Genomic DNA, 12780 nt, shown 5'->3' with positions numbered 1-12780 from the left:
AAGTGAACATCCAGGCGAGGATGTGAAAGAATGATGAACACGGATAAATTGTGAGCAACTAACGGTGAAGATGCTCAAAGAACAATATGAACAATGCGAAATTGACTGAACGAATGTGCGCAGAACTTGTTGACGGACAAAGAAGCTTACATTGGAACAATAACTGGCGAACAAGGACAGAAACAAGGTGTGTATTATTCTCAGGAACTCAACAACGCTCGTAGTCGCAGGACTCTTCCGCATTCACTTCTTTCATAGATCGATTTGGTATTGCAAGACAGTGGGGTGCCTCGTCATTGGGCCATAAGGCTATATGATCAGGGGAACTGAATCAATGCGTTTTGTAAAGGGGTCGAAGCAAAAGGGTCATATAGGGATGTCCTCAAAACCTCCAACATGACGAGTTACGTGGCAATCACCGACAGCCCCAGTTAGTGACGAAATTACTCGCCATGATGCCTACCGATTGCTCGGATGATTTGGCTGTCTACTCAGTGCATCTGCATTTCACCCTACACGAGGATCATCACAGTCGACACGTACCGACGAAGCTGCTCGAGTAGCCAGCAGTCACTATATTTGCCTAGGTACCTCGACATCTGTAGCGCATGGTGACTGGTAAGAGCCATTGATACAGCCGACAGGCGTATCCTTACGGCATCTCGCGAACAAAGGCTTTCACTAGTCAAGCCTACCGCTCGAAATGTCCCTATGTAGATCTCTCTTGCACTAAAGGTGTCCCGTATACCCTTCTCTTTCGATGGGTTTCGAGATTCCGCCCACTTATTCTGAGCTCTGTAGCTACCATCTTCAAGTAGAGATTCCCAAAGGAGACTCTCCTGATTTGTCGGCCACTGTCTTGGTCAGCTGGATAGCCCAAAAGCGCCAGGGTTGTTCAGCCGGATTACGAGAGAGTCGACAAGTTGTGTTCTGAAAATGGTGATAGCCTGTTGCAATAATACCTCTGGCGGTGAACAAGAGGATCAAAACTGAACACAGGCTCCTGTTCTTGGCGGTCGCGGAGCGTAATCATCCGCGTGGCGCCCTATTTATCCAGAACATCCCTAGTCAGGTACCAATTACCATTTCTGGCAAATGCGGAGAACCATCCTCCGTGTTCTTCGGCATACTCTTTTCGTACATATGACGCCAGATATGCGGGGTAAACGAGACTACCTCGGATGGATAAGTTGGAGATGGAAATAGCCTCTTGAAACAATACTCGTTTCATCCATGCATGCGACGCTGTCTACCATTTGATCCTGCCCGCGACGGGCACGCAGTATTTATTCTTTTTCCCGGCTGCGGGGTCTCGCTTCGGACGTGCTGCCTCCGGATCTCGCGGTATTTGACACCGGCATTTGAACCTCACCTGAGCTGACAATAGAATCATGACATGGTTCGGGTATAAAGCTGAGATAGACCGCGGTCAAGCAATTGAATAGCGGACACCAACAAATAAGCAGAATTGGAGAATTTATTGATCATGCTTGGACTCCCCTCACCCCGAAAGCTGCTCGCACAGCTGAGCATGGGCGCTAGCCTTGTTGCGGCTCAGCTCCAGACCATAAACAACTTTGGAAACACCTATGGCACGCAGCTAATCATGCAGGCTTACATCCCTAGCAACCTTCCTTCCAGCCCAGCAGTCATGCTCGCCGTAAGTCATCCCCATTAAATCTCGTAGTTCTTGAGCTGACCTGTTGATAAAGCTTCACGCCTGCGGAGGAAACGGACCAGGATACTTCCAGCAGACCAAGTACAAGTCCCTCGCCGATCAAAAGGGCGTCATCCTCATCTTCCCCTCCTCGCAAAAGGACTTTAACTGCTGGGATGTCGCCAGCACCAAGACCCTCAAGCACGATGGTCAGGGCGACAGCCAGGTTCTCGTCAGCATGGTAGACTATATCATCAACACATACAGAGCCGACCGCAACAAGGTTTACGTCACGGGTACCAGCTCCGGATGTATGATGACCAATGTTCTCGCTGCTACGTATCCAGACCGATTCGCCGCTGCTACATGCTACTCTGGCGTTGCTGCCGGATGCATGGCTGGATCTCCTGGATCGAGCCCCATTAGTTCTGACCGTGTCTGCTCTGACGGAAAGATCATCAAGACGGGACAGCAGTGGGCTGATCAGGTTAAGTCGATGTATCCTGGCTACAGCGGGGCGTATCCTCGGTTCAAGACCTGGCATGGCACCGCGGACAATCTTGTCTATTACAGAAACCTTCTTGAGCAGATTAAGGAGTGGTCCACGATTCAGGGTGTTTCTTTCTCGCGCAACGAGACTAACACTCCTCAGTCTGGCTATACCACCATGATTTACGGAGACGGAACCAAATTCGTTGCTGTATCCGCTGCTGGAGTGGGGCATGTCGTACCTACCCATGAGGATCTTGACTTCAAGTGGTTCGGTCTTTCTTAAAGTCGCTGCTTTGAGAATCGCTGCAGAGAGCGATACTGTTAGATGCAGTGTTTATGTTAGGGATGGACATGTTGGATCGAAGTGGAGGAGAGATACAGGAGCAACAACAAAGAGGGAGGACATCGGGCAAATTGTGTACATAGTTGTTTCTACTACATTCTTCTCAGTACATAACAACTTCATTCGTTTAGCTACCTAGCTACCAGCGCTCTTTCTCACACTGCCGATACCGTCTTCCCTCTCACCATGACTATTCGCATCGTAGTCCCCCATCGCTCGCTGCGTGTAAGGAAATCGAGGTCATCGCGGCCTATACCCAGAGCCGTGCTTACAAATAAAACAACAAAAAAAGTCAATTCAGATGGAAATAAGCTTTTTTATTAATAGATCATGCCATTAGAACAGTCTACGCCATTCTCCACTTTCTTGTTTCATGTTTGTACCTCGGGCGCACCAGCAGGTCAAAGTTCCCAATCCCGAAACTCAAAATGCTCTGAAACGCAAGACTCAGCCTGTCCAAAGCAGCCTCAAAAAATGAAATAGTTGGAATGACGTTCTTGAGTGCATAAAATAGCTCTGAGTCTCATTACAATTTTTAATTTCGTCATTAAACTCAGCATAAGTAAACAAAATGCTTGCTTACAACGGCAGCATTTTTCGCCCAAGCGTTACACATCGAAACTGATAAAACAAGGCGTTTCATCATGATTCCTCTCAACAGCCAAACTCCAAGACCTCCTCCAAGAATATCCCGCCCAGTCATATTTCTCAAAAATGGTGCCTCAACCACTCAACCTCACCAAAAGCTCCTTTCTTTCAGCTCCAGCAGCACGAGCTTTTGGTCCCAAAACCCCAACAGACATACCCAGCTTCGCCCAGACCTCAAGTCCTCCACGCCACATGGCCCCGAAACAGCGTCGCCGCGCTACAGTGATTGCACTCAATGGCCGAACACCTCCTCACTTTGCCTTGGAGTCTCCCCCACGCAGGCGTAAGAGTGCGACTGATCGTCGCAAGAGTTTACAGCCGCATCTCTGCTCTGCACAGAGTCTAACGTTGCGCAATCCAAGTAATGGCTTGATGCGCCAGGACTCTGCGAAAAAGAACACTCATTGCGACTGCACTTCGGGCCTGGATATAAAGTTGACCGAGCTTTGCGTCCAGAGGCCAGATCGCGAGCCTCTGCGGTCGCCGGCGTTGTTTGCACCTTGTCGCTGGAGTATTCCTTCTCCGACTCCAGGGAGCTCTTTTGAACAGAGCGAGCAGGTTTATTAGTTCCAGGGTCACTGTAATGGGAGTCGGAAAGGTCGACGGGCTACGTGGGCATTTAACTTGGATGGAGGTGTGAACAAATTGCCGTCTTGTCCGTTCTGGACATGTTCAGATTATCTAGAGATGTAGGCGTCACGATTGTTGTGGAATGTTATACCAAGGAGACTATTCGCTTCTGTGTTGATCTGAGCTGCTTGATCTGCGATTGGTGGCCCGGTATTGTTATTGAACATTTTTTATATGTAAAGCGATTGAGGATTATGTTCGCAAGCAATATTATTTATCTGAATTGACTTTGAACCATAATTGAACTCTTCCGTTCTCTATTGACATTTTTATGACGACTCAGCCATTTCTGTTAATGTTGCTACTTTAACCTAGTCCAAGTACAGGTAGTTTACGCTATACGAAGTGGCCGCTATCTAGTGCTATGGTTGTTGACTCGCTGGCCGGGGTGTTAACGCGGTCTGAGTCATACCGTATACGAGCTAAATGCTTGAGTCAGCCTAACCAGCAGGTGACAAACACCATCTCATATATATCTCCATACTTCATATTGATTAGTTCTCCTTCTCCATATTTCTTTTTCCACCCTTTTAACTGTTCTTACGCGGTCAATCACAATGCGGCCGACACCACTCGAGCGATCACGTCTCTGCGACGCATGCACCCACGCATGCTCAATGTCCATCGTCGGCTGCACACCATATACCTGCCCAACCCACAGATCCCAATTCCCCAAAAGCGATTATTCTTATCCTAGCAGCTGGGATCTTCTAAACGACATATCGCGCTGGGCAAAATGGTCAAAGTCAAAACGAGACTTTCTTTCCGAAACAACTTCATCAGGCTGCCATCTCTGCATCATAATTGCGCATGCTTTTGATGAAAAGTCAAAAGAGCAGTTTCGGAATCTAGGCGATGATGAGGTTGTACGGCTTTGCTTCAAATATCGCACTGTTGAGCGAGATCCAAGCGGGAAGCTGGGTTGGGATGAGAGGACGAGCATGGCGATTACTGATATTGCGTTGGGAATTGATCTTCCGGATGAGTTCTGGCTGGCGGTCAGGTCGGATAAAGGCTCAGTGTTGGAAGATGTGTCATTCGATCTGCGAATGCGGCCACTTCAAGGTAAGATTGCGATCGCATGGGAGAACTTTGACTGATCTCGCTGCAGAAACGGACACGAACCATGTGATCAAGACCATCCCCGGCAAGCATGCATCGACTATGAACGACCAGAACTCACAGCTTGCATTGAAATGGATCAAAGGTTGCAAGCGCTCACATCCCATCTGCAAAGAATTCCAACCTCGACAAACGAATTGGCGTCCAACGAGACTCATCCACGTGGGGTCAAAAACCCACCAACCGCGACTCGTCATTCCATCAAAAGCAGTACCCTATATTGCACTGAGCTATTGCTGGGGAACCGACAACACCGTCACTCTCACGCAAGCAACCCTCATTCCATTCCAAAACGAAATTCCTCCGGCAAGCTTACCAAATACCATCCGCGATGCAATCACCACAGCACGAGATCTTGGGTATGAATATCTATGGGTTGATGCGCTCTGCATCATTCAAGACTCCAAACCCGATTGGATCAAGGAGTCCTCGAAGATGGGAAGCATCTACGGTTCAGCGGCTCTGACCCTCGCCGCAGCTGGGGGATCGAGTGTACAAGACTCCATATTCTGCCGTCGCGATCCCCGCGCAGTAAGACCATGCGTCGCAAACATCATCCAAAGCTCGGTATATCACCGAGTAAGCTACCCATGGGCTGTTTATCCGCACCAACCTGAACGCCTACTATTCGATACTATCAACGAGAGTCCTTTGAGCCGTCGAGCTTGGGCGCTGCAAGAACTCTTGGTATCACCACGGACGTTGGTCTTTGGATCGAAGCAAATGGTCTGGTCCTGCGCGACGACAGAAGCGAGTGAGGCATTTCCAATCGGCTTGGATCCAAAGTTTAGCACTGTGGTGAACGAGAGTGCAAGTCTGTCGTATCTTCGCCAGAAACTCATGAGAGCTTCTAAGTTGGAGGAAGAGCCATCGGAGTTTTGGAACGACTTTATTAGCAGATATACCAAGGCGCGTCTGACTTTTAGTTCTGACACACTCGTTGCGCTACAAGGCATCGTCGAGAGAATCGCTGAAGCAAGACGTGGATCGAAAAAAGGTGTATCGGAGCTGGAATACGCCGCTGGTCTTTGGCGCGATGACAATTTCCAGCAAAGCCTCTTATGGCGTCCTAAGGCTGGATCATCACCCAGGAGGCCAGATTATTATCGCGCTCCGTCGTGGAGCTGGGCTTCGTTGGACGGCGAGGTTGACTTCTTTGAGCAATACATACCGTGGATCTGGAATGGGAAGAAAACACAGCTTGCGAGGATCTTGGATGTTTGTGTTGAGCCTCAGACTGGGTACTCGCTCTCGACAACTGGGCAGATCAAGTCGGGCCTTATTGAGATGCAATGCCACTTACGAGAGTGCTACTTGTTGAAAGCGCCACAATCAGAAGACTCATCGAAACATCAAGATGATGATGCATATGTTATCATCTCCTCTGATGAGTATAAGAAGATTTCTGAAAACTTCTGCTTCAAAAGCCCCGCAGGAGGAACACAACAGGCACACAAATTCGCCAACTCCTGTACTATCGATCTTCCAGAAGAAATACCTTCATCGCAGTGGGTTCAGATTTATTGCGTTCCTCTGCAATTGGGCTGGTGTCAAACCGATCGCTATGAACAAGCCGTGTGGGAAAGCTACGAAGGCTTAATCCTTATCCAGAATGACACCGAAGAGGAGGATCCATTGACATCTGAAGGGTTCTGCGATCTGTCTCAGACTTTTCGCCGAATCGGAACATTCACATTTGATCTTCATGATGAGAATAGAGAAGCGCGAGAAAACGAGCTATTGGGTCCAGTGGTGTTTGATAAGGAGGGCAATTGGGAGAGGAAGAGGGAAACAGTCTGCATCATCTAAAAGTAATTTACAATAAGGATTATAGATGATTGGAATTTCTATTTCGCTCAGGTTCTGAAAATGTTTTTGAAGACTGTTTTTTACCCATTCTGACTTGTCATTCATGAAGTTTGTTATCGACTGTGAGGAAGAGCTGGAGCGACATCACTTATTGGCGCTGTCATCTTCCCACCATGGAAACCTTCAGGTTTAATGCGATTAATGGATTGCTCCAGTAGCGCTGAAACAATAGGCTAGTCGTGAGGTGGAGAATATTCGCAACCCTTCTCTGCGCTTCACATGAATAAAGCTATTGTCGGCCAGGAGACTGTCTGTGGGACGTGCATGACTATAGCCTGTACTACGAGACTTTCCAAGCACATACGACCATACCTGCAGGAAAATACGGGATCCCGTCCGCTCTCCCATAGTCAAGCCTGTAAGGGGCGGATCAGTAGTTGGGTCGGTGACGACCAGCGAATCCCCGCTGTTGTATGTATCTTTTGCCAATTCAATCAAGATATTCTTTCTTTTTGCAGGATATTAAGTCAGATCAATAGTAATAAGTTGTGCTTTAATAATAAACATAGCTGTTTTTAAAAAGTGGGAGGGATTGTTTATGTAATAACCTTAATTAAGTAATTACTGTTTAGTGTAACTAAATGCATATCTAGGCTAGTATAATGCTGGGAAGGTTAAATTGGTAATTATTAGATATATTAGCCGCTGAGCTCGATGGGTATTTCTTATTGTTCAAGTCTTTACATGGCTGGCTAGTCCAGGCATGTGAGCGCGGATGAATTGGCCGCGCTTTAGGTGGTGTAGGGTAGGGCAACCGATAAGAACAATTACACCAATAACAGTATTGATTTTCTCTCAATGGCTTTTCCTGTTACATTTTGCATAAAACACATTTACTTCTTCTTTTTCCATGTCCTCTGCTTCTTAATTCTGTTAATTGAATTTACAGGGCCTTTTGGGTTCGGGAAACAAAGCCAGCGCTTATATAATTGCCAGTATCTGAGTGACTAAACCACCTTTGATCTTAGCGCAGCGTCATTCCTTTTAAGAATAGGCTGAACAAGGCTGTGTGTGACGCGGGGCTTAAGGAATACGGAAGACTGAAAGAGAGTGATGCTCATGATCTAGTCTCTCATTTGAAGGACCCGAGAAACGCAATCCAAGATGCATCCTTTCATGTTGAGAACGTGGCAAGAAATGTAAGACAGAGCCTTGAGCCTCATCTCGGATCCTTCCTGGACTCTTGCATAGGAAATCTGACCGTGCAATTGCACTATGACTTGAGACCATCGAGCGATATTGCGTCTAAATATCTGGAGGCACTCGGTAAAGAGAAAGCACTTCACCGGAAGTATGCACCAGCCGCCTTGGTCGACGGTAACGAGATTGACGAAAAGATTCATGAGCTTGTCACTATGAACATACCCGAGGCCCTTCAGAACCTCGAACGTTCTTTGACCATTGCGTTTCTTTCAATCAACGAGGTGTCTGGACCGGCTTTTCATCTTTCCCTCATGCTCCAAAGATTTGATCTCACGACTACAGCGGACACTCCCGAGAACATAAGCCTATCGTGGGCGATATGGTCCTTGCGTCATCTTCGAGGGGAAATCCAACGTCGCGTTGAGGAGCTGGAAGCTTTTCGGGTACTTCTGAAACGAGTAATTTCGGTGCGCTACGGGATTGAAGGAAGGGAATATGCTTCAGAAGTGTTTCCTGAAATGTCTCTTGCTTCTATGGACACCCTCGACATGACGGCCTTGATCTCGATTGCGCTGGGGATTGCGCACAGTGAGACTGCGCGCAGCCACACGGGGGGATATATTGGATGGCGTAGCGGAGAACGGAACTGTGATCTTAATTTCCCATCGAGAGAGAAACAGCGCGATGCCTTGAAGTTTGCAGCAGGAGGTCGTTTCAGAGGTCGGGGCTCGAGGGACAGTTGTTAGATACTGGAAAGACGTTGCCTAAAAGAACATTTTTCTCCTCAATGAGAAAATGCAGCGGCGGCTTTCTAGCATTGAGTTTGCAGTTATTCAGGTCTCAGTTTGTATCCTTTGTTCTTGTTCGAGTTGAATTGAAGTCCTCTGTTTGCTTGTTCACCTGAACCTTGATTTTGGTTGTTGTTTTCCGCCTTGAACAACCTAACTTGTTTACATCGACTTCAGACATATGTTCTGCATTGAAACTAAATACTTAACTTCTCACCAGTCTTCTCTGATCAAACCCACCAACACCGTTATAAACCTACAGCTACCCACCCAGCGACAAAGGTAACACGGAACTAATCTACTACTAAACCACTACGACCACCATGCTTAACGGTCTTCTTTCCAAAGCCTCCCCGGGAGGAGACTCTCCATCATCTGCCCACGCCACTCTGGTTCACCCGGCCCTCATCCTGCTCTGGTATACACTAAAATCCCTAACTCTCCTTCTTCCCGACAAACATATAAATACAACACCTGGACATCCCTATGCGTGGCAGTTGCTCATCAGGGCTCTCCAAGAAGAGCTGTCAAGACTCTGTACACGAATTCCCCATGGCCGTCGAGAGGAGTACCTGTACATCGTTGCTGGCCAGCGATGCATCGACGCTGCCGACCTAACGCCAAAACTCTTCACGCATTACGAGAGAGCAAGGCATTTACGCATGTTCTCTTTGAGAGAGCGCGGGATGCTAGCTGTGCGAGCAAGTTTGTATCTGGACCTACTACTGTACACCAAGAAGACGGCCTACATGATGAAAACATATGGAACTGACAGCCTGCTTTACTGCAATCGAGCCTCGGTATTGCGTGTTTATTTATACGCTCTTTTTACCCTGGTAAAGTATGGTTTCTATTGGTGTTTATGGACAGTCGAAGTAATACTTTGGGTTACTTACCGTAAGGTTCTTGGAATGCTTTGGTTGATTGTCCCGGCCTTGATGTTGTATGAACTTCACTGGATGTTTCCCCTCAGCCTTGAACTTCATTTGGTGGTGTTAGACCTGCTACTGGATCTCTTATATTATGGGCCTCTGATCTTGGTATTCACGTAGAGTGTTTCCTTGCTGGGGTCACAATGAGAGATACTTACCGTAACATAAACGTAATAACGTCTATTAATAAATATATACTTTAGTCAAAAGGCTCCTGCATGGCCCATGCTCCTCGTATCTCTTTATATGTTGTTATACGTTTGATAAAATAGCTAATTACAGCCGCCTAAGTTTTGTAAATACTTATTTCAAATTAGAGTAGCAAGTGGTATTGACTATGTTAAGCTATGTAAAATACCACCTCCCCGCTGACCTCACTTGTCCTGTCATGCTTGACCATCGTCCTATAGGTAAGTGAACGTGCTTACCTTTTGTAACTGCTTCGGTTAGTTTGGGTGGGAATGCAAGACGCGCAAACTTTGCCTGAAAATGAAAGCGTAAGTGGATCGATATCCGGCTTTGATATGTTTTTTAGTAACAGCGCAAAGGGGTCTTTGATGTATGATTGAATGGACTCTGAGGCATGAGCGAATACCGCCTTTGTCAATATGGACTGAGGTCCCAAAGTTTGTCCATCTGCATGTTGGGCTATGGCTTTGTTTGAAGCTCTCATTAACTGATCCAATCTCATATTCAATAGATCTAGTCAAATTAGCAATGGTATAAATTGCTTCCATCGTCTTCAACTCTCACTTTTGATTCTCCCTTTTAAGATCCCACCATCAACATTGCCCTTATCATAACTGTTTTCCTATCCTCTCCACCATGAGCCTGAAACGTCGAGGATCCGAGCTCGATCATGAAGCGAAGAAGATGAAGTCTGACGACAGCCATGGAGACGATGAAGTCTCACCTAGCAGTGGCGTGCAGACTACCCCGACTTTGCCTCATCAGCCTGTCGCTGTTTTCGCCGACTTGTCCCAAACGGCTCGCGAGCAAGTCAACTATCTACTACAAGCTCTTAGTGATATCTCCCCAAAGACTCTGTACGAAGTCAATATCTTGGATCAAATCAACGCTGTCAACTCAGATGGTCATCACTCGCCGCCGAGACTTACGTATAAGCCGCCTGACATGAGAATCACCATCGGCTATGATACACACGGTACATCCCCAGCTGTGCTGGTCTCAGAACTCACGATGCTGATCAATATTCCAGGTGATGTCAACCACGACTCCAAGCAAAAGAACTGGCATAAACTTGTGGCCCATGTTACCACCAAGCGTTACGCCGCTGGTTACTGTAGAGTGGGCACCCCCCACAAAGACTCATGGGCCCTGTACTCGCCTTCCCATATAATCCGAATGATGTGGGAGTAGTATTCAAGGAAAAGCCGTGGAAGGAGAAGTACGCCCTTAAAGTACAGCGCCTAGCCAGAAAAGCCGTGATTGCTCACAACCGAGATGTGCTGGGTTGGTGGTTGCGCAAAATTGCTCATTCTGAAACCCTGGATCCTCGGTTCAGGGGACGGGAGGAGGGTAGGCGAGAGTTTCTCTCGGGCGACGTATCATGGACTCAAGGATCTAGGCTTGCTGTGTATTTTCGTTAATAATTGCTGGGAAACCGTCTTGGCCCTTTTGACTGTCTGATCTTAGTGATTCGGATTTCGCACTGTTCATGGCCACGACGCTTGCATCGTCGTCAAAGAGGAGATGTGTTCAGTTTGAACAGGTCAACTGTCCTTTGAATGTCAGGAAGGTAGTCAAACTTGTCCGGGAAAGTTGGGAGTACAATGGCAGTCTGTGTACGATATAGGGAGAATAGTGAATTTAGATATGAGCCAATCTGCTACCGAGCTGCGGCTTCGCCCCCAATTGAGAAATAACGAGAGTCTCTGGCAGCCAACTTCAAGCACAGCTCATGTGACAAAATCGTCTCTCGCCTTCACAAGGTCATTCTGACAGTGGCAGCAACGCCAACTTTGCGTTATCAGGGCTTATGCTACTCATAGTAGTGTAGCTTCATAATCGTTTGCTGGTCGGAGTTCAGATCGCCAGCGAGTGCCACTGTCAATTCACCATAAAGGTTCCGGCAAATGAAAGGTAATCACGCAGAACAACAACATTGTTGGCGAACCCCAAAGATTCATCTGACTTCTCCCGACTTCTGGCCATCTCTTCATCGCAATATCTTCCACACTACCCTTTCATCACTTTTGCAAGCATTAGCACCTGCAACCCGAAATAAAACACTTCGCTCTCTCATCTCCCTTTCACGCCAATAGAGGACATCAACATGGCGGATCTCATCGACCCAGGCACCATGAAGCTGGTCCTTATCGTTTCTCTCCTGTGGATCATCTCATTCACCCTCCAAACATTCTACGAGATCGACGACATCATCTTCTACTCCATTGCCATCGGAACTTCCTTCGTTGTCGCCACCGCGAGCTGCGTCTGCCTCTCGGGTCTCGCCGTCATCGCCGTCTACTTCTCAGTCCTGACCAACGCTGCAATTCTTTGCATCATCGTTATGCTCATTCCGGTCCTTCAATTTCTTCTTCAGTTCATTTCATCTTTCTTCACTCGTATTAAAAATCTTTGCGATCGAGTAATCGGGTTTTGCGATGTGGTGTCCGGTTTCTTGGACAACTTTAGTACTGCGGTGCAGTTGTTCCCCCCGTCATTTGACAGATTTCTTTACGGACCTGAAGGTCTTGAGCCTCTCACTGATGAATGAGCGGTTTTTGAGCGGTCTGTTAGTGGACTAGAGGTATTCTCATTCTTCTAAAGCGCAGTGGAAAGAAAGGCGCTCTGTTTTGTTGGTTGCATATTGGCAATGCTCTACAGGAGCATCAGGCAGAGGTGTCCTGCCCAGGTAGTGATTGGACTGTTGGTATCTATGCGGCATGAGAAGACAGTCCGTATGTAGTGCAGTGCAGAAAAGAAAAGGTTTCCTACATTCTCCCAGTAAACTTCCCCTCGCGATGCTGTCGAGTAAAGTCTCGGCTAAATGTTTGTTGCCGCCATTGTCTTAGTTAGAGAGGTCTCAATCTCACAAGAGTCAGCCAGGTCAATCAGATTATCTACCTATTCTGATGTCAGCTCCGTTTCAGATGATCAAAGGAGGTAATCGCCGTAAAATCCTGATGGATT

General features: G+C 47.3%; 6 protein-coding genes and 1 non-coding gene across 7 annotated transcripts; all 7 read left to right on the top strand.

The window, feature by feature from the left end:
* Nucleotides 1-1486: 1486 nt before the first annotated feature.
* Nucleotides 1487-2432, top strand: FMAN_11994 (putative feruloyl esterase B precursor (subclass of the carboxylic acid esterases); the record flags this gene model as incomplete). Its single annotated transcript, XM_041824731.1, has 2 exons — nt 1487-1660; nt 1713-2432. 2 exons carry the CDS (start codon nt 1487-1489, stop codon nt 2430-2432), a joined length of 894 nt encoding a protein of 297 aa, XP_041690182.1.
* A 774-nt stretch (nt 2433-3206) lies between these two features.
* Nucleotides 3207-3707, top strand: FMAN_11993 (uncharacterized protein; the record flags this gene model as incomplete). Its single annotated transcript, XM_041824730.1, has 1 exon — nt 3207-3707. The coding sequence occupies one exon, from the start codon at nt 3207-3209 to the stop codon at nt 3705-3707; it is 501 nt and encodes a 166-aa protein (XP_041690181.1).
* A 620-nt stretch (nt 3708-4327) lies between these two features.
* Nucleotides 4328-6701, top strand: FMAN_11992 (uncharacterized protein; the record flags this gene model as incomplete). The annotated part of the gene is made up of 2 exons (XM_041824729.1): nt 4328-4835; nt 4882-6701. 2 exons carry the CDS (start codon nt 4328-4330, stop codon nt 6699-6701), a joined length of 2328 nt encoding a protein of 775 aa, XP_041690180.1.
* A 362-nt stretch (nt 6702-7063) lies between these two features.
* On the top strand, nt 7064-7179 carry rrna44. The gene has a single exon (XR_005994036.1). It is a non-coding gene; the product is annotated as a ribosomal RNA (ribosomal RNA).
* Nucleotides 7180-7865: 686 nt separating this feature from the next.
* FMAN_11991 (uncharacterized protein) lies at nt 7866-8650 on the top strand (the record flags this gene model as incomplete). The annotated part of the gene is made up of 2 exons (XM_041824728.1): nt 7866-7900; nt 7987-8650. The coding sequence occupies 2 exons, from the start codon at nt 7866-7868 to the stop codon at nt 8648-8650; spliced, it is 699 nt and encodes a 232-aa protein (XP_041690179.1).
* Nucleotides 8651-10449: 1799 nt separating this feature from the next.
* On the top strand, nt 10450-11004 carry FMAN_11990 (uncharacterized protein; the record flags this gene model as incomplete). The annotated part of the gene is made up of 1 exon (XM_041824727.1): nt 10450-11004. One exon carries the CDS (start codon nt 10450-10452, stop codon nt 11002-11004), a length of 555 nt encoding a protein of 184 aa, XP_041690178.1.
* Nucleotides 11005-11920: 916 nt separating this feature from the next.
* Nucleotides 11921-12364, top strand: FMAN_11989 (uncharacterized protein; the record flags this gene model as incomplete). Its single annotated transcript, XM_041824726.1, has 1 exon — nt 11921-12364. One exon carries the CDS (start codon nt 11921-11923, stop codon nt 12362-12364), a length of 444 nt encoding a protein of 147 aa, XP_041690177.1.
* Nucleotides 12365-12780: the final 416 nt, after the last annotated feature.

Source organism: Fusarium mangiferae (assembly GCF_900044065.1).
Source record: "Fusarium mangiferae strain MRC7560 genome assembly, contig: FMAN_scaffold018, whole genome shotgun sequence".
Taxonomy (NCBI): Eukaryota; Fungi; Ascomycota; class Sordariomycetes; order Hypocreales; family Nectriaceae; genus Fusarium; species Fusarium mangiferae.
The sequence above is the reverse complement of the archived record's forward strand: the minus strand, read 5'-3'. Positions and strand labels throughout refer to the sequence as shown.